Genomic DNA, 23,251 nt, shown 5'->3' with positions numbered 1-23,251 from the left:
CGCCGACCCTAGCTGAACCTTGCCAAAGCCAGCAAAGCGAGCCAGGTGCGATGGATGGCCGAGTGCAGCTGATCAAGGCCCTCCTGGCCCTGCCCATTAGGCCTCAGACACGTCGGTGGAGGAACCCAATCCCCTTCCCCGAGACGTTTGACGGCGACACCGACCGGCTCCCGGAGTTTATCGTGCAGACGGGCGCCTACATGCTAGTGGACGAGAACCTGTTCACCAACGATGCCCTGAAGGTGACGTTCCTCATCACCCGCATGACCGGGCCAGCCCTGCAGTGGGTGATCCCCTACATCAGGAAGCAGAGCCCCCTCCTCAACGATTACCGGGGCTTCCTGGCCGAGATGAAGCGGGTGTTTGGATGGGTGGAAGACGAGGACTTCTAGGCCGGGAGCGCCTCAGGTCTGGGGGCGGGTGCTCGGGGGAGGGCCCGCCGCGCCAATCGCCGCCTCCCAGATCGCCACAGGCGTCCTCCGGCCGTGTCCTCCCTCACCTTCGGGTGGCCGCGATCTCCCCCGTGCTCGTGTCCCCTCCCGCGTAGTGCTTGCCTTTGTTCCAGGAATAGCGCTCCAGGTTCCCGCTGCTGCAGCCACCAGGCCCAGCCCTGAAGCGGCCGCCTCCTTCGCGCCAGCCAGGCCTCTCCCCTGCACACTTGGACTCGGTCCGGCTCTCCAGCTGGAAGCTGGGCTCCTGTTACCCACTGGGCAGACCACCCACACCGGGCCGCTGCCAACCGCCCCCCCCCCCCGCCCGACTCCCAGGCCCGCCTCGGGGTGGCCAGAGACCTGCGCTGCGGCAGCCATCACCGTGCACCGCATTCCACCCACAGCCTGCAGCCTTCGGCGATCTGGACTCACCGGGGAGGTGTCTGAGCTGGCCACAGCCTCTGGACAAACAAGGATTCCAACAGCTTGCCACCATCCTGGAGGAGTCGGCCAGGCTTTCGCCTGTGATGGGACCCAGGCCTTCCCTACCCAAGAGAAATCTTCTGTTCCTGCTGGATGTGACCGCCAGGTCCCAGGGCTGCCTGGCCGTCAAACCGAATCACTCATTGTCTCCTGTGGACCCTTAGTTTCACCCAGAATCCAGTTCTCTTCTGAATGTGCAGCATTTTCTTAGTTATGTGTTTGTTGGTCAACAATATAACTCATATCTCCCCAACTCAGCACTACTTGGAGAAAAGTCTTTCTTATTTTCAATAAATGTCAGACACTATTTAAAAAGAAATTGAGTCTCAATGAATATAATATTTCTCCTTCCCTATTCATGTAAAAGTGGTTCAGAAGATGTATCTCTTTTCCATGGGTGATGTTAGAGACACTCTCCTTTCTGCTGAGTCTTGCATATAAAATATCAAAGTCAGTATCCTGAGGTGTTCTGAGGATTGAGACCCCACTGGCAACTGTCCAGTCACAGATGGATGATGAATCCTTTAAACCAGTTAGGATTGTTTCATGCCTTTTTAATTGATCTTTACTTTGGCCATGGTGATGTAAGAAGTCAGTCTGGAGGCTTCTCAGAAAAGCTTTCCTCATTTCCAAAAAGCCACTGGAAAGCACCCAAATTGTTACAAACCGTTAATCCCACAAAGATGGTGAACAATGTCATCGTTTTACTTATCCCAATATTCAGGGAGCCAGCAGAATGATACAGGTGCTTTTGAAAAACATAGAACCTTCATTATGTAGTTAGTGGGATGGGAAAAGGTGTGCAAAAATGATATTGTTTACACATAGACCTAGTTGATGCCCTGTGGGACAGTAAAAATATAAACTTCCTTAATGAGCAGAAAAAAGGTCCTCCTTCCTTATCTACAGTTTAAACTCTTATAGTACTGTAGAAAGCCTGTGCTCCCTTACAAATTGTTGGTCAACAAAGTTAAATATCCTGTGTCAAATGATACAGGGGTGAGCTAAAATAGACAAATCTCTGATGTGATGTTCAAAGTTTGTACAATCTAACATTTTGTCTCATTTCTAAATTTTGGTGATTTATCCAGAACATAGGATAGAGAAATAAATCACACCAGTGTTTTTATTCACTTTTTTCCCCTGTATCCATCTCTTTCTTCATTTGGACAGGTAGGCTTTTGCCATTCATGTGTTGTAGTTCACAAGACAACACTGAGATGGAGGTATGTTACTTGCATTATGTGTCTTGATTTTTTTTCTCTCCAAATAATGAAACCACCATTAACTTGCAATTTGGTATGTATTAGGTCAAAGTCTTAAAGTCAGAAGCAAAATTTGAATCACTTAATGAAATAAAGTTTTATGATTCATAGGTTCTTAAAAATAATTGACAGCTGGCTAATTTTGAGGTTCCAATTCAAGTTGCTGGCAGTCAACTGAGACCTGGATGGGTACGAAAGATGATTGTGTTAAGCATATTCACTGTTTGGTTTTAAACATAGATTCTGCTAAAGTAGTTTGAGAAGTGCTTGGAAGCAGTTTATGGTGTAGATCCAGCATGTTCCCTACAGTCTGTGTCCATCTGGCTCTTAAGGTGGGTAGAATGACCTAGGACAACTGGCTATCCTTTGAACAGTGTTGGTATCCCCTTGCCTCCCTCAACAAAAACGCCCCTGCAGTCTTCTTCCTCCTGCCAGAATGGCTCTGTTAGGCATTATTCCTTTGTCTATACCAGTTGTATCATCCCAGGTCCTTTTTTGTGATACAAATGTTTTGGGGGAGGCAATATTTTGCAAGAATTAATCATGATCTTGAAAGCATTTGAAAGATTCCATAAAGGGACAGAAGAAGAAACAGCATTTGTAAGTAGAGAAGGGAGGTTATTTTTCATTAGTGTCTCAGTTCAGTCTGCTATAATAAAATCGCATAGACTTGGTAGCTTAAACAACAAAACATTTCTTTCTCAGAGTTCTAGAGGCTGGGAAATCCAAACTCAAGGTGCAGGTACATTAGGTGTCTCTTGAGGGCTCATATCATGGTTTGGAAGTGGCTGCCTTTTCTCTCTATTCTTACATACATGGTGGAAAGAGGGAGAGAGAGAGAAGTCCTATCTCTTCCTCTTTAAGTACACTAATCTCAGCTGGGCACTGCAGTCTCATGCAACCTAATCTAACCTCATCTAACCTAATCTAAGCCTAATAACCTTCCCAAATGCCCTACCTTCAAACACCATCACTTTGGGGATTAGAGCTACAACATATGGATTTGGGAGGAGGAATACAAACTTTTTCATAGCAATTACTTTGCCATCTCACCTATTACAGTTGTCGTTCATGGTTTGTTTCCCTAACTTCCTTCTCAGCAATTTACTCTGTCCTCCACCATTAAGCCCCACCTCACAAGTGAATATCAAAGGAGAGAAAAACATAAAGACTGACGAAAAGAAGGGGAAATAAAACATAAGATGCATGAGGGAAAATGTAATTAAACTTTTTTTGTGATAGGGCTTGGGGCCAATATTGACTTGAACTCTAAAACTTAAGATATTACACAAATTTTGTGACACATATACAAAAAATTTCATATAGAAAATATAGACACAGAGGGGACGAAGTGGCCTTTGAGTGATGCGTGTCTTGAGATCTTAGATTCCAGAGCAATCCTGGTGGAGAAAACTTGTATAATAAATAGTTTGCAAGTATAACTCTCAAACTGTTAAAACCATAATTCTCACACAACTTGTTGATGAATACCTGTCAAAATTATTTAATGCATTATTCAGGAAACCAGTAGAATGACAGAGCTCATAGAAAAAAAATCATTTCTAGATTTGGAGAAAAAGAATGCACTAACATGATTGTTAATTTATGTACAAACCTGGTCAATGTCTAGAAAACTATCACTTCTTACTACATTTCTATAAACATTCCTTAAATCTACATAAGTGGGTTTTTTTTTGAAAATTTCACAAGAACTAACTTTCTTCTATTTTAAAAATGTCCTTGAATTAGAGATGAAAGCCTATATCATAACAAAATGGACAGCTATATTGAGATATAATTGGCATACCATAAAATTCAGCCATTTGAAGTGTACAAGCCAATGGCTTTTAGTTTATTTACAGAGATATGCAAAGTGCTCAACATAACTAACTTGCATAATCAGGGAAATGAAAATCAAAGCCACAATGAAATGTCACCTTACACCTGTTCTGATGGTTATTATCATAAAGACAACAAATAAATGCTGGCAAAGATGTAGAGAAAAGATGAACTTTGGCACGCTGTTGGTGGGGATATAAAATGGTGCAGCCACTATGGAAAATAGTATGGAGGTGAAGTGAAGTGAAGTCGCTCAGTCATGTCCGACTCTTTGCAACCCCATGAATGGTAGCCTACCAGGCTCCGCGGTCCATGGGATTTTCCAGGCAAGAATACTGGAGTGGATTGCCATTTCCTTCTCCAGGGGATCTTCCCAACCCAGGTCTCCTGCATTGCAGACAGACAGTTTACCGTCTGAGCCACTAGGGAAGCCCTAGTATGGAGGTACCCCTCACCAAAAGTGAAAACAGAACTACCATATGATCCAGCAATTCCACTTCTGGGTATTTACCCAAAGGAATTGAAATCAAGATCTTGAAGAGAGACCTACACCCCCATGTTGATTGCAGTATTATTCACAATAGCCAAGATATGGAAACAACCTAAATGTCCATCGATGAGTGAATGGATAAAGAAAATGTAGTACATACATACAATGGAATATTCTTCAGCCTCAATAAGGAAACAAACTCAAGTTGGCTTGAACCCAGGTAATTCGCTTTGCACTTCCTGGTATTCCCTTGCTCAATTGCAACTGTGAATTGCTGCACATTTGTAGCAACCCCAACCTATTAGGATATGGCTGCCAAGGACTCAAGCCCTCATGACCAGGTAAGCCATCAAGACCTACAAGATGAAATCTGAAAATGATGGAATTTTAGGCTGGATAGTGGAGGAGGAAGAGAGCGAGTCACAATTGTGGCCTGGAGATCAATTTCAGCAACAAAGGCTGTAGCTCATTATACTAACCTACATCTTCTAATGGAGAAGGGCATGGCAACCCACTCCAATGTTCTTGCTTGGAGAATCCCATGGACAGAGAAGCCTAGTGGGCTACAGTCCATGGGATGGCAAAGAGTTGGACATGACTGGGCAACTAAGCACACATCTTCTAAGTTTCCTCTTGGGAAGAGAGGCCATAGGAATCATAAAGAAGTTGCTCCCTTAACCTGCACAGAGAAGTAGATCCGTGCTGCACAAGACACACATTGAAGTACCCATAGACGATTACCACTCAGATCTCCTTTCTAGACAACCTTCTATGACAGTAAGAATGAGTAGCTGCCTTCCAGCTGCTGTACTTTTGGACCCAAAGTAGTCTTCACACTGAGGTCATGCTCTCTTCAGGCCGCTACCAGCTAATGACCGAGGAGAGGAAGGGTACTAGAGTTGGACTGTTCCTGTCTGACATAGAACTCCAATAACAGACAATATTTGCCTGAATGATGTTTTTTTCAGAGTAAGGCTCTTCCTTTCTTCTCTCTCTCCTTGTACAGCCTAGCATCATGGACTGAAGGCTCTTCCCACCTGTCCCTTCTTCTCTTCTTTATCTTCCACAGGTGTTTCCCCCAATAAACTACTTGAATGTCTAATTCTATCTCAGCATCTGCTTTTTGGAGGGCTTCAAACCACAAAAGGCAAAAATTATAATCTGGACTTTATATAAACTATGAAAAACATCATACTTGAAAATTTAACTCTCAGAAAATTGAAAAGCAAGATACAGATCTAGAAAAAAACATTTGGAATACATATATCTGACAAAGGACTGTTACCTAGAATATGTAAAGAACCATTATACTCAGTAATAAGAAGAAAAATGACAATCAAAAAATGGCTAAGGGATGTGAACAGACCTTTCATCAAAGAAGATATATAAATGGGTAATAAAGGCATGAGTAATAGGCATAATATTACTATTCATCAGGGAAATGAAGATTAAAAATACAATGACTAACACATATACTAACACATATATATGGAATTTAGGAAGATGGCAATGACGACCCTGTATGCAAGACAGGGAAAGAGACACAGATGTGTATAACGGACTTTTGGACTCAGAGGGAGAGGGAGAGGGTGGGATGATTTGGGAGAATGACATTCTAACATGTATACTATCATGTGAATTGAATCGCCAGTCTATGTCTGACGCAGGATGCAGCATGCTTGGGGCTGGTGCATGGGGATGACCCAGAAAGATGTTATGGGGAGGGAGGTGGGAGGGGGTTCATGTATGGGAATGCATGTAAGAATTAAAGATTTTAAAATTTAAAAAATAAAAAACTAAAAAAAAAATACAATGACATAAGATTCACATGCACTAGAATGTCTAAAATTAAAAATACATTAAAATAATGACAATATCAAGTATTGGTGAGGATGTGGAGGAACTGAAACTTTCATATATTGCTGGTAGGAGTGTGGAAAAACCATTTTGGAAAACAATTTGGCAGTTTCTTAAAGTTAAATATACATCAATCATATATCTTAGAAGTTTGCCCTAGAAATAAAAACATGCCCAAATAAAGACTTGCACCCACATTTTCATCAAAAAGGTTAATAAAACAAATATGGTATATACATACATTGGACTACTATCTAGCAATAATATGCAGTGAACTACTGATGCATGCTATAACATGGATGAATATTAAAGCATTGTGCTAAGGTGAAAGAAGCCAGGCATATTCCATTTACGTGAAGTCCTTGAATAGGAAAAATTAATCTATAGTGCTAGATTGCTTGGACTATGGGTGTGACTGGCTGCAAAGTAGCACAAACATTTTGGAGTGACAGAAGTTCTATATCTGGATTACAGTGGTATTCACACACATATACATATGTACATACATCTTTACATATGGTAGTATAAGGCCTAAAGTTAAGGCTCAATATTGTGTGCTCCCTCAACATCTGGGGAAACCAGGAGGACCTCAAATGTCCTAACCACAAGTTTCCCTCTCCAATCTGCTTCCACGTAGACAATCCTCCAAACAAGCAACTCCTCTGATCACGGAGACCAGGCACAATTCTTGCTTATCCCTGAGTAGAGGGTTTCAATTTCCCACCAGCATGAGGAATTATCCAAACAAGCCAATCATATCCTCCCCTGGGAAACAGGGGCACTGTATCCTCTTGAAACTACAAAGCCTGCCCCCAAGGCCCCTCCCTCAGTTTTCCCTCATTTGCTCCATCAGTTCCCAAATGCTACCCCTCATGTGGTGTACAGTGTCTTCCTCCCCTAAGTTGTGAGTATATACGACCAATAAACTATTGTTGATCTTGTTTGCCCAGTGTCAAGTGTCATGTCCTCAGCCATCCCCATAACCCTAGAGAAGGAATCCCTCCCTCACCAGCAGGATGCATAGGAGGCAATTAAAACACACATACACTTATACACATATACACACATCCCTAGGGGATATGTTCCAATACCCCCAGTGAATGCTTGAAGCCACAGATGGTACTGAACCCTCTATATACTATGTTTTTTCCCCATACTTACATGCCTATGATACAGTTTAATTTATGTTAGGCACAGTAAGAGATTAACAACAATAGCTATTAATAAAATAGAATAAGTATAACAATATACAGGAATAAATGTTATGTGAATGTGGTTTCCCTCTTTCTTAAAATCTTTTGTGATGATGTGAGATGATAAAATGCTTACAGATGAGATGAAATGAAGTGAATGATATAGGCACTGTGACACAATGTTAGGCTACCATTGACCTGATATGTCAGGGGGATTATCTGCTTCAGGTGATCCTGGATCATCAAGCCATGATGATGTGGAGTGCTGGATGGCAGGAGCAGATGATGTCATGCCTGGGGATCCCAGGTGGTCTGAAGAGGGTGGGTGGGCTGTGATGATGAGAGATTTGATCACATTATTCGGAATGGCACTCAATTTAAAGCTTATGAATTGTTTATTTCTGGAATTTTCCATTTACTATTTTCAAACCACAGTTGGCTGCAAGTAACTGAAATCACAGAAAGAGAAACTGAGGACAAAGGGGGAATCTTGTATGTATTATATATTATTTCAAAATGCATTTCAAATTGTATTGAAGTGTACACTTAACATGGGTGATTTTATTGCATATAAACTGTAACTCAATCTACAGTTGATTTTTAAATCTGTAAAAAAAATTGAGTTGAATATCCACAATTTAATGAGTCATTCTATTTCAACATAGTGCCTTACAAAAGGTGGAGGAACTATGAGATGCTTACTAGCTGCTGCTGCTAAGTCACTTCAGTTGTGTCCGACTCTGTGCAACCCCAGAGACGGCAGCCCACCAGGCTCCCCCATCCCTGGGATTCGCCAGGCAAGAACACTGGAGTGGGTTGCCATCTCCTTCTCCAATGCATGAAAGTGAAAAGTGAAAGGGAAGTCGCTCAGTCATGTCCGACTCAGCGACCCCATGGACTGCAGCCTACCAGGCTCCTCTGTCCATGGGATTTTCCAGGCAAGAGTACTGGAGTGGGGTGCCATTGCCTTCTCCGATGAGATGCTTACTACAGATGCTACCAAAATAGACTTGATGGCTCAGGAAGAACTTCTGAGAGACATAAACAGATCCTGTGAGTAGGAACTGGTCTGGTGAAAGTTATGGAACAGCAAAGAGGGAATGAAAAATGTTCCAGGCAAAGGAGTTGAAAAGCTAGAGAGAGGCTAGCCTTTGTCACATCCAAGAATGGTTCAACTTGCTCCCATCCCAGATCCTTACATATCCCCAACTTCCACATTTCAGCCAATCAAGTTCTAATGATCTGAATGTCACTTTTATTTCCCCATCCTCTTTGTCTCTAAGCTCTGAAAAATTATCACCTGCAAAATATTCATTACTGGACTTGACCTACATTCCATCTTCCCAGAATCTATCTTCAATATCAGCCCCAGGTAAAGGTAAAAAGGTGAAAGGGGTGAAAGGCTCAGTCATATCTGACTCTTTGCAACCCCATGGACTGTAGCCCACCAGGTTTCTCTGTCCACAGAATTTTCCAGGCAAGAATACTGGAGTGGGTTGCCTTTTCCTTCTCTAGGGGATCTTCCGACCCAGGGATCAAACCAGGGTCTCTTGTATTGCAGGCAGATTCTTTACCATTTGAGCCACCAGGGAAGCCCTAGAGTGAACATTAAAAGACAAATCTAATCATATCAGTCCCCTATTCAGTATATTTCCATTGTTCCCCAGTGAATACAGAATAATTGATATACGCCTTAAAATTACATAAGAGATTTTTCACGATGTAGCTTTGTACTTTTGCTATCTCAACTCCTACCATGATCTCTTCCTGACTTTTATATATTCTTTCTTCTGAACTTCAGATTGAGGTGACCCTCTTTAATTGTAATCACATCTCAACACATTTACTACTTCCTCTATTAAGATGGTCCCTGACTCATCTAGGGCAGATATAAGTATTCTTTATCTTATGTTCCCACTGTATTATATAAAGCCCCAAGTCATTATCATAACCTAAAAATAATTTAAATTCCTACTGTTATTATAGTTACAGCAAGTCCTACATACTGAGTTATCACTTTATATTTGTTATTTAACTGAATTCTCAAAAGGAACCCAATACATATGTATTATTTTACCCACTTACATAAAGAAGAAATATGGCTTAGGAAGGTTAAGAAATTTGCCTAATGTCATACAGGAGGAGTGACCAAGCATGGATTCAAGAACTTCTTAATCAAATCCAAAGCTGATATTTCATATAGACATTTTTTCCACCACAGCTATATGCACTCTAAATTCCTTGAAGACTTAGGCCATAATTTTGTAATGGTGTATCCATAGTTCATAGTACAATGCCTGGGGCATAGGAAGTACCTGATAAATAATAAGTGCCTGACTGTCAATTAGTGAAGCAATCAATTAATCAAAATTTGCAGAGAAGATTGAAAAAGGATAGCAAATGAATTCTGAAAGCATTATACTAATATTAGGCATTATAAGTATATCATGTTAACCAACTAAGACATACAATCTGATAAAGATTAGAGGGCAGAACGCACCAAAGTAATATAATATTTCAAATTTCAATATGTTGCTGTAAAAATATTAATCCATGTTGTTAGCACTCTCTTGTATCTCTATGTTACATAGAGATTTTGGAATGTACAAGATGAAGAGCAGCACTGGTGATTTAACAGGTTAGCATGAAGAGAAATAGTAAGGAGTATCATTTTTGCTTTTCTGCCCATTGCAGAAAGTTATAATTTTATTTTCTTGCAGACTCTCAACCAGGTTTCTACCTAGATTAACAAGAGCAGTTCTGCACTCCCTTCTCTTCCACTTATCAAGGCTCCATAAACGTAAATGCTTTTTCTGAACCACCTGTCATTCTAATTTCCTGAGTAATAGATTGAATAAAACTTTGACAGGTGTTCACCAACAAATGTGTGGGATTCATCATTTGTAAAAATTAGCTATTATGCTTTCAAAAGCAGCTTTTTGGAAAAGAGAAACTCTTTCCCCAAAGTCTCCTAGCTGATTTCTTCCTGACATCACCTTGGCCAAAATCTGATCCAGATCCATTTCCCAAGGAAGGGGCATGGGTTTGGAAGAGTCAGCATCTGAGACTGAGTGATCACCAGTAGGGTACCATCACCAGGACCACCAAAGGGCTATCTTTTTTGCTGGATAATATAAGACACCACATCAGCCACAGAATGGCAGAGGACATACCTTCTGAGCAAGTCATGCACCCCACTTATTGGACCATGGAGGGAGAGGTGTCATATTCATGGAGACTCAATTTCTTTCTGAACATCGTCTGACATTTATTGAAAATAAGGAAAAAAAAAAATGTTTGTCCCGGTAGTGTAGAAGAGCTGGGCAGAGTGAAGGGGTTACTGTGCTGAACAAAAGGCACACATCAGAGACACAGCTGCACATTCAGAAGAGAACTGGATTCTGGGTGAAACCAACAGGTCCGCAGGAGACAATGAGTGACTCGATTTGGCTGCCAGGCAGCCCTGGGACCTAGTGGTCACACCCAGCAGGAACAGAAGATGTCTCTTGGGTAGGGAAGGCCTGGGTCCCATCACAGGTGAAAGGCTGGCCGGCCCCTCCAGGAAGGCGGTGAGCTGTTGGAATCCTTCTTTGTCCAGAGGCTGTGGCCAGCTCAGACACCTCCCCGGTGAGTCCAGATCGCCGAAGGCTGCAGGCTGTGGGTGGAATGCGGTGCACGGTGATGGCCGCCGCAGCGCAGGTCTCTGGCCACCCGGAGGCGGGCCTGGGAGTCTGGCAGGGGGCGGGCGGTTGGCAGCGGCCCGGTGTGGGTGGTCTGCCCAGTGGGTAACAGGAGCCCGGCTTGCAGCTGGAGCGCAGGACAGAGTCCAAGTGTGCAGGGGAGAGGCCGGGCTGACCCAAGAGGGCGGCGGCAGCAGCTGGAACCTGGAGAGCTATTCCTGGAACAAAGGCAAGCACTACGCGGGAGGGGACACGAGCACGGGGGAGATCGCGGCCACCCGAAGGTGAGGGAGGACACGGCCGGAGGACGCCTGTGGCGATCTGGGAGGCGGCGACTGGCGCGGCGGACCCTCCCCCGAGCACCCGCCCCCAGACCTGAGGCGCTCCCGGCCTAGAAGTCCTCGTCTTCCACCCATCCAAACACCCGCTTCATCTCGGCCAGGAAGCCCCGGTAATCGTTGAGGAGGGGGCTCTGCTTCCTGATGTAGGGGATCACCCACTGCAGGGCTGGCCCGGTCATGCGGGTGATGAGGAACGTCACCTTCAGGGCATCGTTGGTGAACAGGTTCTCGTCCACTAGCATGTAGGCGCCCGTCTGCACGATAAACTCTGGGAGCCGGTCGGTGTCGCCGTCAAACGTCTCGGGGAAGGGGATCGGGTTCCTCCACCGACGCGTCTGCGGCCGAATAGGCAGGGCCAGGAGGGCCTTGATCAGCTGCACTCGGCCGTCCATCGAGCCTCGCTCTCTTTGCTGGGCTAGGTGAGGTTCAGCGGGGATTGGCGAGGAGGTATGGCGGGAAGTGCGTGTTTACGCGGGCTGACCGGTCCCAGCGTGGGCGGAGTCGTGGGGCCTCAGCTTAGCTCCGCCCAGGTGGCCTGGCTGTCACTAGTGCGCAGGTGCGACACGGAGCCTAACAAGGGCCAAAGAGGACCCGGAAGGGGTGCTCTGCAGGAGAAGGGGCGGGCCTAAAGCCCTCTAGAAGAGAGGTAGCCGGAACCGAGGAGGCAGGCAGTGCGGGCAGTGTACAAGGGGCGGGGACCAGGGGAGGAGCCTTGGACACCTGGCTCTGTATCGTGAGGGAGGAGAGTCACTGTCTAGGGCGTTGAGTTCTCCTCGATTTCACTGCTTCCCCCGCTGTCTCCGCTCTAGTGTATCATCTGCCTCGACCTTCTGTAGCCACTTGAATGCAATTCTGTGAACATGTTTTCCTGCTTATTCATGGATCTCTCAGAGAAGTCTTGCACCGCTGGTTGTAGATTTCTTTGCTTTGCACAATAGTGGAATATCCCAAATATTAGTCAACATAATCAAGAGCAGCATATTCAAAGAATAGTGCACCATGACCAGGGAATGTAAAGGAGGCTTAAATGTTAAGAAACTCTTGATTTGTTACAAAGCTTGCTGGAAATTCTCTGTCAGTTCCCCAATCTAGAGACAATTTACAACATTGCGATTTGTTTTTTATGGCCAGCAGGAGATGGAAAAGGAGTCAGCTTGGAAGATGGAATTGTGTATAATGTAACCTATTCATAGGGGTAACATTTGTCATTCTATGGGTTAGAAGCAAGTCACAATTCCCACCCACACTCAAAAGCATCATCAGGAGGTTGGGACAAGACTCTAAAGTCTGTCGCAGTGTGGGTGTATGCTTCACAGTTTGGTGATTCATTCATCAGTTGAAGGGCATTTGGCATGTTTAAAGCTTTTAGCAATTATAAATAAATCAGCTATAAACATTCAGATTTTTTGTGAGCATATATTTTCATTTCTCTAGGGAAAATGCTTACAGGGAAGATTCCTATGTCATATGATTCTAAAAGGAAAAAAAAAACTCTCATCAAACTAGGAATAGAAGAAAAATTTTCTATTTAATAAAGGGCATCTAGAAAAACCTACAGCTAATATACTGTAAAATGTTAAGGCCAGAATGCTTTCCAACCTTATTCAAGAATGGAAGCATGCCTACTCTCACCATTTCAATTCAGTGTTGTACTGGAGACTCCAACCAGTGAAATAATGGAAGGAAAGAAAGGTAGGAAGGAAAAAAGAAACGAAGGAAGAAAGAGAGAAGACAAAGAATCAAAAGGCATCTAGATCGGCAGAAAGAGAGAAGGCAAACTCCTTGTTCAAAGAGGACATGATCATGTATATAGAAAACAGATTGCCTAGGATCTAGGATCAACAACAACAGAAAACTAGAACTAATAGTGAACTAGGCATGTTTGCAGCACACAAGGTGAATACACAAAAATCAATTGTGTTTCTAGTAACAAACAAGATAACTTTGAAACTAAAAATGTTTTTGTTGCTTTTCAGCCATTCCACTTGGCATGCGGGATCTTAGTTCCCCAACAAGGGACCGAACCCATGCCCCTTGCAGTGGGAGCATAGAGTCTTAACCATTGGACCGCCAGGGAGGTTCCAGAAACTAAAGAAGTTTTAAACACCATAAAAATGTGAAACACTTGGAGTTAAATATGACCATCCTGAGACAAATGACAATACATCTGAGTAATGGAGAGATATCTATTCATGGGTTGAAAAACAATATTTTTAAGATATCAATTATCTCCAAATTGATTTATAGAATCAAAGTATCAGGAAATTTTTCAATGTTAATATGTAAAAGTAAGTGATTCTAAAGTGAAGTGTGAAAGCATTAGTCGCTAAGTAGTCTCTGACTCTTTTGCTACCCCATAGACTGTAGCCTGCCAGGCTCCTCTGTCCACAGAATTCTCCAGGCAAGAATACTGGAGTAGGTAGCCATTCCCTTCTCCAGAGGATCTTCCCAACCCAGGGATTGAACCCGGGTCTACCACAGGGCAGGTAGATTCTTTACTGTCTAAGCCAACTGATGCTAAAACTCATATGGAAATGCAAAGGACACACAATGACTAAAACTAGTTTAAAACAGAACTAACTTGGAAGACTAAGAATGTTAGGGGGACCACAGACTGAAACCACCCACCCTAGCCAGGAACCATAGTAATGACTTTCGAGAGTTATCTTACAACATTACAGTTACCTTACAACATGTTGTCTTACAACAACGGGAAGTCCTGTTAAGAAATGCAGAACTAGTAAGCTACCATCAACCAAAAGAATTTGGAAAATGTCAAAAGAATCCTTCTCTGTGGAATTCGTCTTGGCTGAGCATTGTACAGTCAACAGGAAGGAATCAAATCAGAGCGACCGGCCAGAGAAAACCCAGAAACAAACCCCATTACAATGAAACGTGAGACTTCAAGCCACGTGGCAGAACAGTTCTCCTGTTCCCTTACTCTGCTGCCCTCCTCCTGGTTGCCCCTTCCCAATAAAGTCTCTTTCTTTGTCAGCATGTGTGTCTCCTCAGACAATTCATTTCCAAGTGTTAGACAAGAGCCTACTCTTGGGCTCTGGAGTGGCTCTCCCTTCCTGCAACAATACTATTTGACGTCAAGATTTATGATAAAGCTACAGCAATTAAGACAGTGTATATTGTCATCAAGATAGACGAATAGGTGAATGGAACAGAATATAGAATCCACAAATAGACCCGCACATATATGGACGTGTCAGTGCGGATCTGTGAAGAAAGGACAATACTTTCAGCAATGATACAGGACCAATTAGATACCCATATACAAAAAATAAATTTCTGTCAATACCTCATTGTGCTTGTACTCAGTCACTCAGTTGTGTCCGACTCTTTGCAACCATTTGAACTGTAGCCCGTCAGGCTTCTCTGTCCATGGGATTTTTCAGGCAAGAATACTGGAGTGGGTTGCCCTTTTCTCCAGCAGGGGATCTTCAACGACTCAGGAATTGAACCCATGCCTCCTGTGCCTCCTGAATTGTGGAAGGATTCTTTACCCCTGAGTTATCAGGGAGGCCCTATCAATACCTCATACCATACACAAAAATTAACTGAAAATGGTTCATAGATCTAACGGCACAACTTAAAATTATAAAACTCCTTGAAGAAGAAAGGAACAAACCCGCACAACTTTAGATTAGGCAAAGACGTCTTACCTGTGAGATGAAAAAGATAATCCATAAAAGGAAAATTAGGTAAATAGGACTTCTTAAAATTAAATTTTGTGTTCTTCAAAAAACACTGTTAAGAAAATGAAAAGAATAAGGACAGGCTGGGGGCAAGAGCAGGGGCAATATATGTAAATCACATACCTTTATAAGACTTGAATACAACTTATAGAGTCCTGCCCCAAGGCCGCAGATGTGAGGCCTTGCACCAAGGTCACAGAAATGGAACCTAGAACAAAGGTCACCTCCAGAACTGACTGAGCCCTTTATAACTGTTGCCAAAAGAGCCCCTGATCTTCACCAGCAAGCTTTGTGACCCCGAATTAGGCAAAAATGCCCACCGTGGTACTCATCCTACAGTGCCCTAGCCAATCACCTAATGCCACATTTACAGCAGGAACTTTCTTTATCTTGAGGCTATACAAATTGGCTGCTAATCCACAAAAAGCATTGGATCTCCCTTGAGCCAGCCCGCTGCTCTAACAGCATCCAGTTGGTTCTTCCTGGCCTGCTCCATTTGCAGTGCCTTCATTATCTCTGCTCCCCGATCTTAATAAAGTCACTCCCTTCTGAAATACTGAGTCTGGAAAGTCTTTTCCAATCCATGCTGAGACTACCACAACACAACTCACCAGTAAAAAAGTAAACAATCCAACTAAAAATGAGCAAAATATTTGAACAGACACTTCACAAAAGAAGATACACACAAACACGCACAAACATATATATGTATATATATGATAAGTTCAGTTCAGTCACTCAGTCATGTCCAACTCTTTGTGACCCCATGAACTGCAGCACACCAGGCCTCCCTGTCCATCACCAACACCCGGAGTCCACCCAAACCCATGTCCATTGAGTCGGTGATGCCATCCAACCATGTCATCCTCTGTCATCCCCTTCTCCTCCTGCCCTCAATCTTTCCCAGCATCAGGGTCTTTTTCAATGAGTCAGCTCTTTGCATCAGGTGGACAAAGTATTGGTGTTTCAGCTTCAACATCAGTCCTTCCAATGAACACCCAGGACTGATCTCCTTTAGGATGGACTGCTTGGATCTCCTTGCAGTCCAAGGGACTCTCAAGAGTCTTCTCCAACACTACAATTCAAAAGCATCAATTCTTCAGTGCTCAGCTTTCTTTATAGTCCAACTCTCACATCCATACATGACCACTGGAAAAACCATAGCTTTGACTAGACGGACCTTTGTTGGGAAAGTAATGTCTCTGCTTTTGAATATGCTGTCTAGGTTGGTCATAACTTTCCTTCCAAGGAGTAAGCATCTTTTAATTTCATGGCTGCAATCACCATCTGCAGTGATTTTGGAGCCCAGAAAAAATAAAGTCAGCTGCTGTTTCCACTGTTTCCCCATCTATTTGCCATGAAGTGATGGGACCAGATGCCATGATCTTAGTTTTCCGAATGTTGAGCTTTAAGTCAACTTTTTCACTCTCCTCTTTTACTTTCATCAAGAGGCTCTTTAATTTTTCTTCACTTTCTGCATATGGTAAGCAAGCACACAAAAAAGATGTTAATCTTTAAGAATTAAGAATTACTAGAGACACAGACATAGAGAACAGATTTGTGGACACAGTGGGGGGAAGGAGAGAGGGAAAAATTGAGAGAGTAGCATTGAAACATACTTTACCATATGTAAAATAGTTAGTGGGAAGTTGCTGTATAACACAGGGAGCTCAACCTGATACTCTGTGACAACCTAGAGTGGTTGGATGGGGTGGGAGTTGGGAGGAAGGTTCAAGAGGGGGTAGACATATGCATAATTATGGCTGATTCATGTTTTTGTATGTCAGAAATCAACACAACAGTGTAAAGCAATTATCCTCTAATTAAAGATAAATTTTAAAAAGAATGGCAAACTAAACCCGCAATGAGTTACCATTTAACACTTACTAGAATGGCTAAAGTAAAAACAAACCAAAATCAGAACCAAACAAACAAACAAAAAAAAACCTGACAATACTGTCACTGAGTTTGAAGAATAAATTAATTTCTCATAAAATGCTGATGGGAATACAGAAGAGTAGAGCCACTTGGGAAAACATTTTATCTCTTTCATAAGGTTCCTTTTTGCAACTTTGCAGAATATAATTCCCCTTGTCTTGTTGTTGTTCAGTCACTCAGTTGTATCCGACCCTTTGTGACCTCATGGACTGCAGCAAGCCGGGCTTCTTTGTCCTTCACATCTCTCAGAGCTTGCTCAAACTCGTCCATTGAGTCAATGATGTCATCCAACCATCTCATCCTCTGTCATCCCCTTCTCCTGCCTTCAATCTTTCCCAGCATCAGGGTCTTTTCCAATGAGTTAGCACTTTGCATCAGGTGGCCAAAGTACTGGAGCTTCAGCTTCAGCATCAGTCCTTCCAGTGAATATTCAGGATTGATTTCCTTTAGGATTGACTTGTTTGATCTTCTTGCAGTCCAAGGGATTCTCAAGAATCTTCTTCAACACCATAGTTCAAAAGCATCAATTCTTCAGCACTCAGCCTTCTTTATGGTCCATTCAGGACTGATTTCCTTTCGTATTGACCTGTTTGATCTCCTTGCAATCCAAGGGATTCTCAAGAGTCCTCTTCAACACCATAGTTCCAAAGCATCAATTCTTCAGTGAGTCCAGCTCTCACATCCATATGTGACTCCTGGAAAAACCATAGCTTTGACTAGATGGACCTTTGTTGGCAAAGTAATGTCTCTGCTTTTTAATATGCTGTCTAGGTTGGTCATTGCTTTTCTTCCAAGGAACAAGTGTCTTTTAATTTCATGGCTGCAGTCACCATCTGCAGTGATTTTGGAGCCCCCAAAATAAAGTCTGACACTGTTTCCACTGTTTCCCCATCTATCTGCCATGAAGTGATGGGATCAGATGCCATGATCTTCGTTTTCTGAATGTTGAGCTTTAAGCCAACTTTTTCACTCTGCTCTTTCATCTTCATCAAGAGTCTCTTTAGTTCCTCTTCACTTTCTGCCATAAGGATGGTGTCATCTGCACATCTGAGGTTATTGATATTTCTCCCGGCAATCTTGATTCCAGCTTGTGCTTCATCCAGCCCAGCACTGTGCATGATGTACTCTGCATATAAGTTAAATAAGCAGGGTGACAATATAAAACCTTGTCATACTCCTTTCATATTTGGAACCAGTCCGTTGTTCCATGTCTGGTTCTACCTGTTGCTTCTTGACCTGCATACAGGTTTCTCATGAGGCAGTTAAGGTGGTCTTGTATTCCCATCTCTTTAAGAATTTTCCACAGTTTGCTGTGATCCACAGAGTCAAAAGCTTTAGCATTGTCAAAGAAGTAGATGTTTTTCTGGAACTCTCTTGCTTTTTTCTATGATCCAATGGATGTTGGCAATTTGATCTCTGGTTCTTCTTCCTTTTCTAAATCCAGCTTGAACTTCTGGAAGTTCATGGTTCACGTACTGTTGAAGCCTGGCTTGGAGAATTTTGAGCATTACTTTGCTAGTGTGTCAAGTGAGTGCGATTGTGCAATAGTTTGAACATTCTTTGGCATTGGCCTTCTTTAGGATTGGAATGAAAATTGACCTTTTCTAGTCCTGTGGCCACTGCTGAGTTTTCAAAAATTGCTGGCATACTGAGTGCAGCACTTTCACACCATCATCTTTTAGGATTCAAAATAGCTCAACTGGAATTCAATCACCTCCACTAGCTTTGTTCATAGTAATGTTTTATAATGCCCACTTGACCACATTCCAGGATGTCTGGCAGTAGGTGAGTGATCACACCATCGTGGTTATCTAATTCATTAAACTCTCTTTGTATAGTTCTGTGTATTCTTGCCACCTCTTCTTAATATCTTCTGCTTCTGTTAGGTCCATACAGTTTCTGTCCTTTATTTCCCATCTTTGCATGATTTCATGCAAAGGTCCTTCGGTATCTCTAGAGATCACTAGTCTTTCACATTCTATCGTTTACCTCTATTTCTTTGTTTTGATCACTTAGGAAGGCTTTCTTATCTCTCCTTGCTGTTCTTTGGAACTCTGCATTCAGATGGGTATATCTTTCCATTTCTCCTTTGCCTTTCAATTCTCTTCTTTTCTCAGCTATTTGTAAGCCACCCTCAGACAACCATTTTGCCTTTTTGCATTTCTTTTTCTTGGGAATGGTTCTGATCACTGCTTTCTGTACAATGTCATGAACCTCAGTCCATAGTTCTTCAGGCATTCTATCACATCTAATCCATTGAATCCATTTGTCACTTCCACCGTATAATTGTAAGGGATTTGATTTTGGTCGTACCTGAATGGCTTAGTGGTTTTCCCTACTTTCTTCAATTTAAGTCTGAATTTTGCAATAAGGAGTTCATGATCTGAGGCACAGTCATCTCCAGGTCTTGCTTTTGCTGACTGTACAGAGCTTCTCCATCTTCGGCTGCAAAGAACATAATCAATTTGATTTCAGTATTGACCATCTGGTGATGTCCATGTGTGGAGTTGCCTCTTGTGTTGTTGGAAGAGGGTGTTTGCTATGACGAGTGTGTTCTCATGGCAAAACTCTGTTACCCTTTGACCTGCTTCACTTTGTACTCCAAGGCCAGACTTGCCTGTTACTCCAGATGTTTCTTGACTTCTACGTTTGCATCCCAATCCCCTATGATGAAAAGGACATCTTTTTTGGGGTTTAGTTCTAGAAGGCCTTGTAGGTCTTCATTGAAGCATTCAACTTTAGATTCTTTGGCATTAGTGGTTGGGGCATTGACTTGGATTACTGTGATACTGAATGGTTTGCCTTAGAAACAAACAGAGATCATTCTGTCATTTTTGAGATTGCACCCAAGTACTGCATTTTGGACTCTTTTTTTTTAACTGTGAGGGCTACTCCATTTCTTCTAAGGGTTTCTTTTCCACCATAGTAGATATAATGGTCATCTGAATTAAATTCACCCATTCTGGTCCATTTTAGTTCACTGATTCCTAAAATGTCAATGTTCATTCTTGCCATCTCCTGTTTGACTACTTCCAATTTGCCTTGATTCATGGACCTAACATTTCAGGTTCCTATGCAATATTGTTCTTTACAGCATCAGACTTTACTTTCACCACCAGACATGTCCACAACTGGGTTTGGTTTCCACTTTCACTCAGCCTCTTCATTCCTTCTGGAACTATTTCTCTGCTCTTCTCCAGTAGCATATTAGACACCTACCGACCTGGGGAGTTCATCTTTCAGTGTCCTATCTTTTTGCCTTTTCATACTGTTCATGAGGTTCTCATGGCAAGAATGATGAAGTGGATGATTGTCTTGAGATAACCAATATTCTGTATTCTATAAACATTTAGTTTTGACTATTCTTGACATTAATATAAAAAAGGAATCATATAAGTCTATACTTTTTGTCACTAATCATCAGGAAAATGGAAATCAAAACCACAATTAGCCATCATCTCACACTTGTCAGAATGAATATCATCAAAAGAACACAAATATATGTTAGTGAGGATGTGAAGAAAAGGGAACCCTCTACTGTTGATGGAAATATAAATTGGTGCAGCCACTGTGGAAAACAGTATGGAGGTTTCTCAAAAAACTAAAAATAGAACTGCTGTATAACCCAGAAATTCTACTCCTGGGTACATACCCTCCAAAAAACACAACCACTAATTCGAAAAGATATATGTATCCCAATGTTCATAGCAACGTTTTTTTACAATTGCCAAGATATGAAAACAACTTAAGTGTTCATCAATAGATCAATGGATCTAGAAGATGTGGTATACATATACTATGGAATACTGAGCCATAAAAAATGAATTTTTGCCATTTGCAGCAACATGGATGGATGGATTTGAAGGCTATTACACTAAGTGAAATAAGTCAGAGAAAGACAGATACTACATGATGTCGCCTACGTTGCTGTTGCTGTTGTTTAGTCACTAAGTCTTCTCTGACTCTTATTGTGACCTCATAGACTGTAGCCCGCCAGGCTCCTCTGTCCATGGGATTTGCTGCTGCTGCTGCTAAGTTGCTTCAGTCGTGTCGGACTCTGTGCGACCCCATAGATGGCAGCCCACCAGGCTCCTCTGTCCCTGGGATTATCCAGGCAAAAATACTAGAGTCGGTTATTTCCTTCTCCAATGCATGCATGCATGCTAAATCACTTCAGTTGTGTCCAAGTCTGTGCGACCCTATGGACAGCAGGCCATCAGGCTCCTCGGTCCACAGGATTCTCTAGGCAAGAACACTGGAGTGGGTTGCCATTTCCTTCTCCAGGTAATCTTCCAGACCCAGGGATCAAATTTGTGTCTCCTGCATTGGCAGGCAGATTCTTTACTGCTGTGGAAATCTAGATACTACAACAAACTGGTGAATCTAACAGAAAGGAAGTGGGCTCACAGATATAGTAGCACAGATATAGTAGCTACCAATAGGAAGGAGTTTGAGGCGGGTCAGTATGGGATAGATAATTAAGAGGCACAAGTTATCAGGTATAAAATAAGCTTCAAGAGCCACTTCTCTAGCAGTCCAGTGGTTAAGACTGCCCTTCCAACACAGGGGTCCTGGGTTTGATGACCGGTTATGGAACTAAGATCCTGCATGCCATAAGACATGACAGAAATAATAATAAGCTACAAGAATATATTGTACAACACAGGGAATATAGCCAATATTTTATACTAATGATAAATGGAGTACAATGATTAAAAATTGGGTATCATTTTATTATAAATCAGTAACATGTAATATTATACTTCAATGAAAAATAAAATATGATAATAGAAATAATTTGATAATAAATAGAAAAAACATTCAGTGTCTTTGGCTCTGACTCATGCCCCTGCCCCTCTCTGGAGCCCACCTAGAGAATCCTTGGTCCTGCCCCACCCACTCGGCCCTGCCCCTCCCACCATGCCTCTTCCACTGCCCCTTCCACTGCCCCTTCCACTGCCCAGAGAGTCCATTAGCTCCGCCCCCTTCCCCTGTACGGAGCCCCACCTCTGTGGAGATAGGCTTCCTGTTGCGCCTGCGCATTTACGACCGCCAGTCCACGTGGGCGGAGCTTCACTAGCACCGGAGACCGCCCCAGGCCTGGGAAGCCTCAGAATAGACGCAATTCCTGCCACGCCTCCTCGAGGACCACTGTGCACCCTGCAGAGCCCAGCAAAGCGAGCGAGGCTTGATGGACGGCCGAGTGCAGCTAATCAAGGCCCTCCTGGCCCTGCCTATTCGGCCGCAGACGCGTCGGTGGAGGAACCCGATCCCCTTCCCGGAGACGTTTGACGGTGACACCGACCGGCTCCCGGAGTTTATCGTGCAGACGGGCGCCTACATGCTAGTGGACGAGAACCTGTTCACCAACGATGCCCTGAAGGTGACGTTCCTCATCACCCGCATGACCGGGCCAGCCCTGCAGTGGGTGATCCCCTACATCAGGAAGCAGAGCCCCCTCCTCAACGATTACCGGGGCTTCTTGGCCGAGATGAAGCGGGTGTTTGGATGGGTGGAAGACGAGGACTTCTAGGCGGGTGCTCGGGGGAGGGTCCGCCGCGCCAGTCGCCGCCTCCCAGATCGCCACAGGCGTCCTCCCGCCGTGTCCTCCCTCACCTTCGGGTGGCCGCGATCTCCCCCGTGCTCGTGTCCCCTCCCGCGTAGTGCTTGCCTTTGTTCCAGGAATAGCGCTCCAGGTTCCCGCTGCTGCCGCCACCCTCGGACCACTCAGGTCTCTCCCTTGCACACTTGGACTTGGTCCTGCGCTCCAACTGCAAGCCGGGCTCCTGTTACCCACTGGGCAGACCACCCACACCGGGCCGCTGCCAACCGCCTGCCCCCTGCCAGACTCCCAGGCCCGCCTCCGGGTGGCCAGAGACCTGCGCTGCGGCGGCCATCACCGTGCACTGCATTCCACCCACAGCCTGCAGACTTTGGCGATCTGGACTCCCCCGGGAGGTGTCTGAGCTGGCCACAGCCTCTGGACAAACAAGGATTCCAACAGCTCACCACCGTCCTGGAGGGGCTGGC

General features: G+C 43.6%; 1 protein-coding gene across 1 annotated transcript; it reads left to right on the top strand.

The window, feature by feature from the left end:
- Positions 1–14: 14 nt before the first annotated feature.
- On the top strand, positions 15–1,233 carry LOC101106404 (retrotransposon Gag-like protein 8). The gene has a single exon (XM_060408365.1). The coding sequence runs from the start codon at positions 51–53 to the stop codon at positions 390–392; it is 342 nt and encodes a 113-aa protein (XP_060264348.1). The 5' UTR covers positions 15–50; the 3' UTR covers positions 393–1,233.
- The last annotated feature ends 22,018 nt before the right edge of the window (positions 1,234–23,251 follow it).

This window comes from Ovis aries, chromosome X (assembly GCF_016772045.2).
Source record: "Ovis aries strain OAR_USU_Benz2616 breed Rambouillet chromosome X, ARS-UI_Ramb_v3.0, whole genome shotgun sequence".
NCBI lineage: Eukaryota > Metazoa > Chordata > Mammalia > Artiodactyla > Bovidae > Ovis > Ovis aries.
Note: the sequence above shows the minus strand (reverse complement) of the source record. Positions and strands in the feature narration are given on the sequence as shown.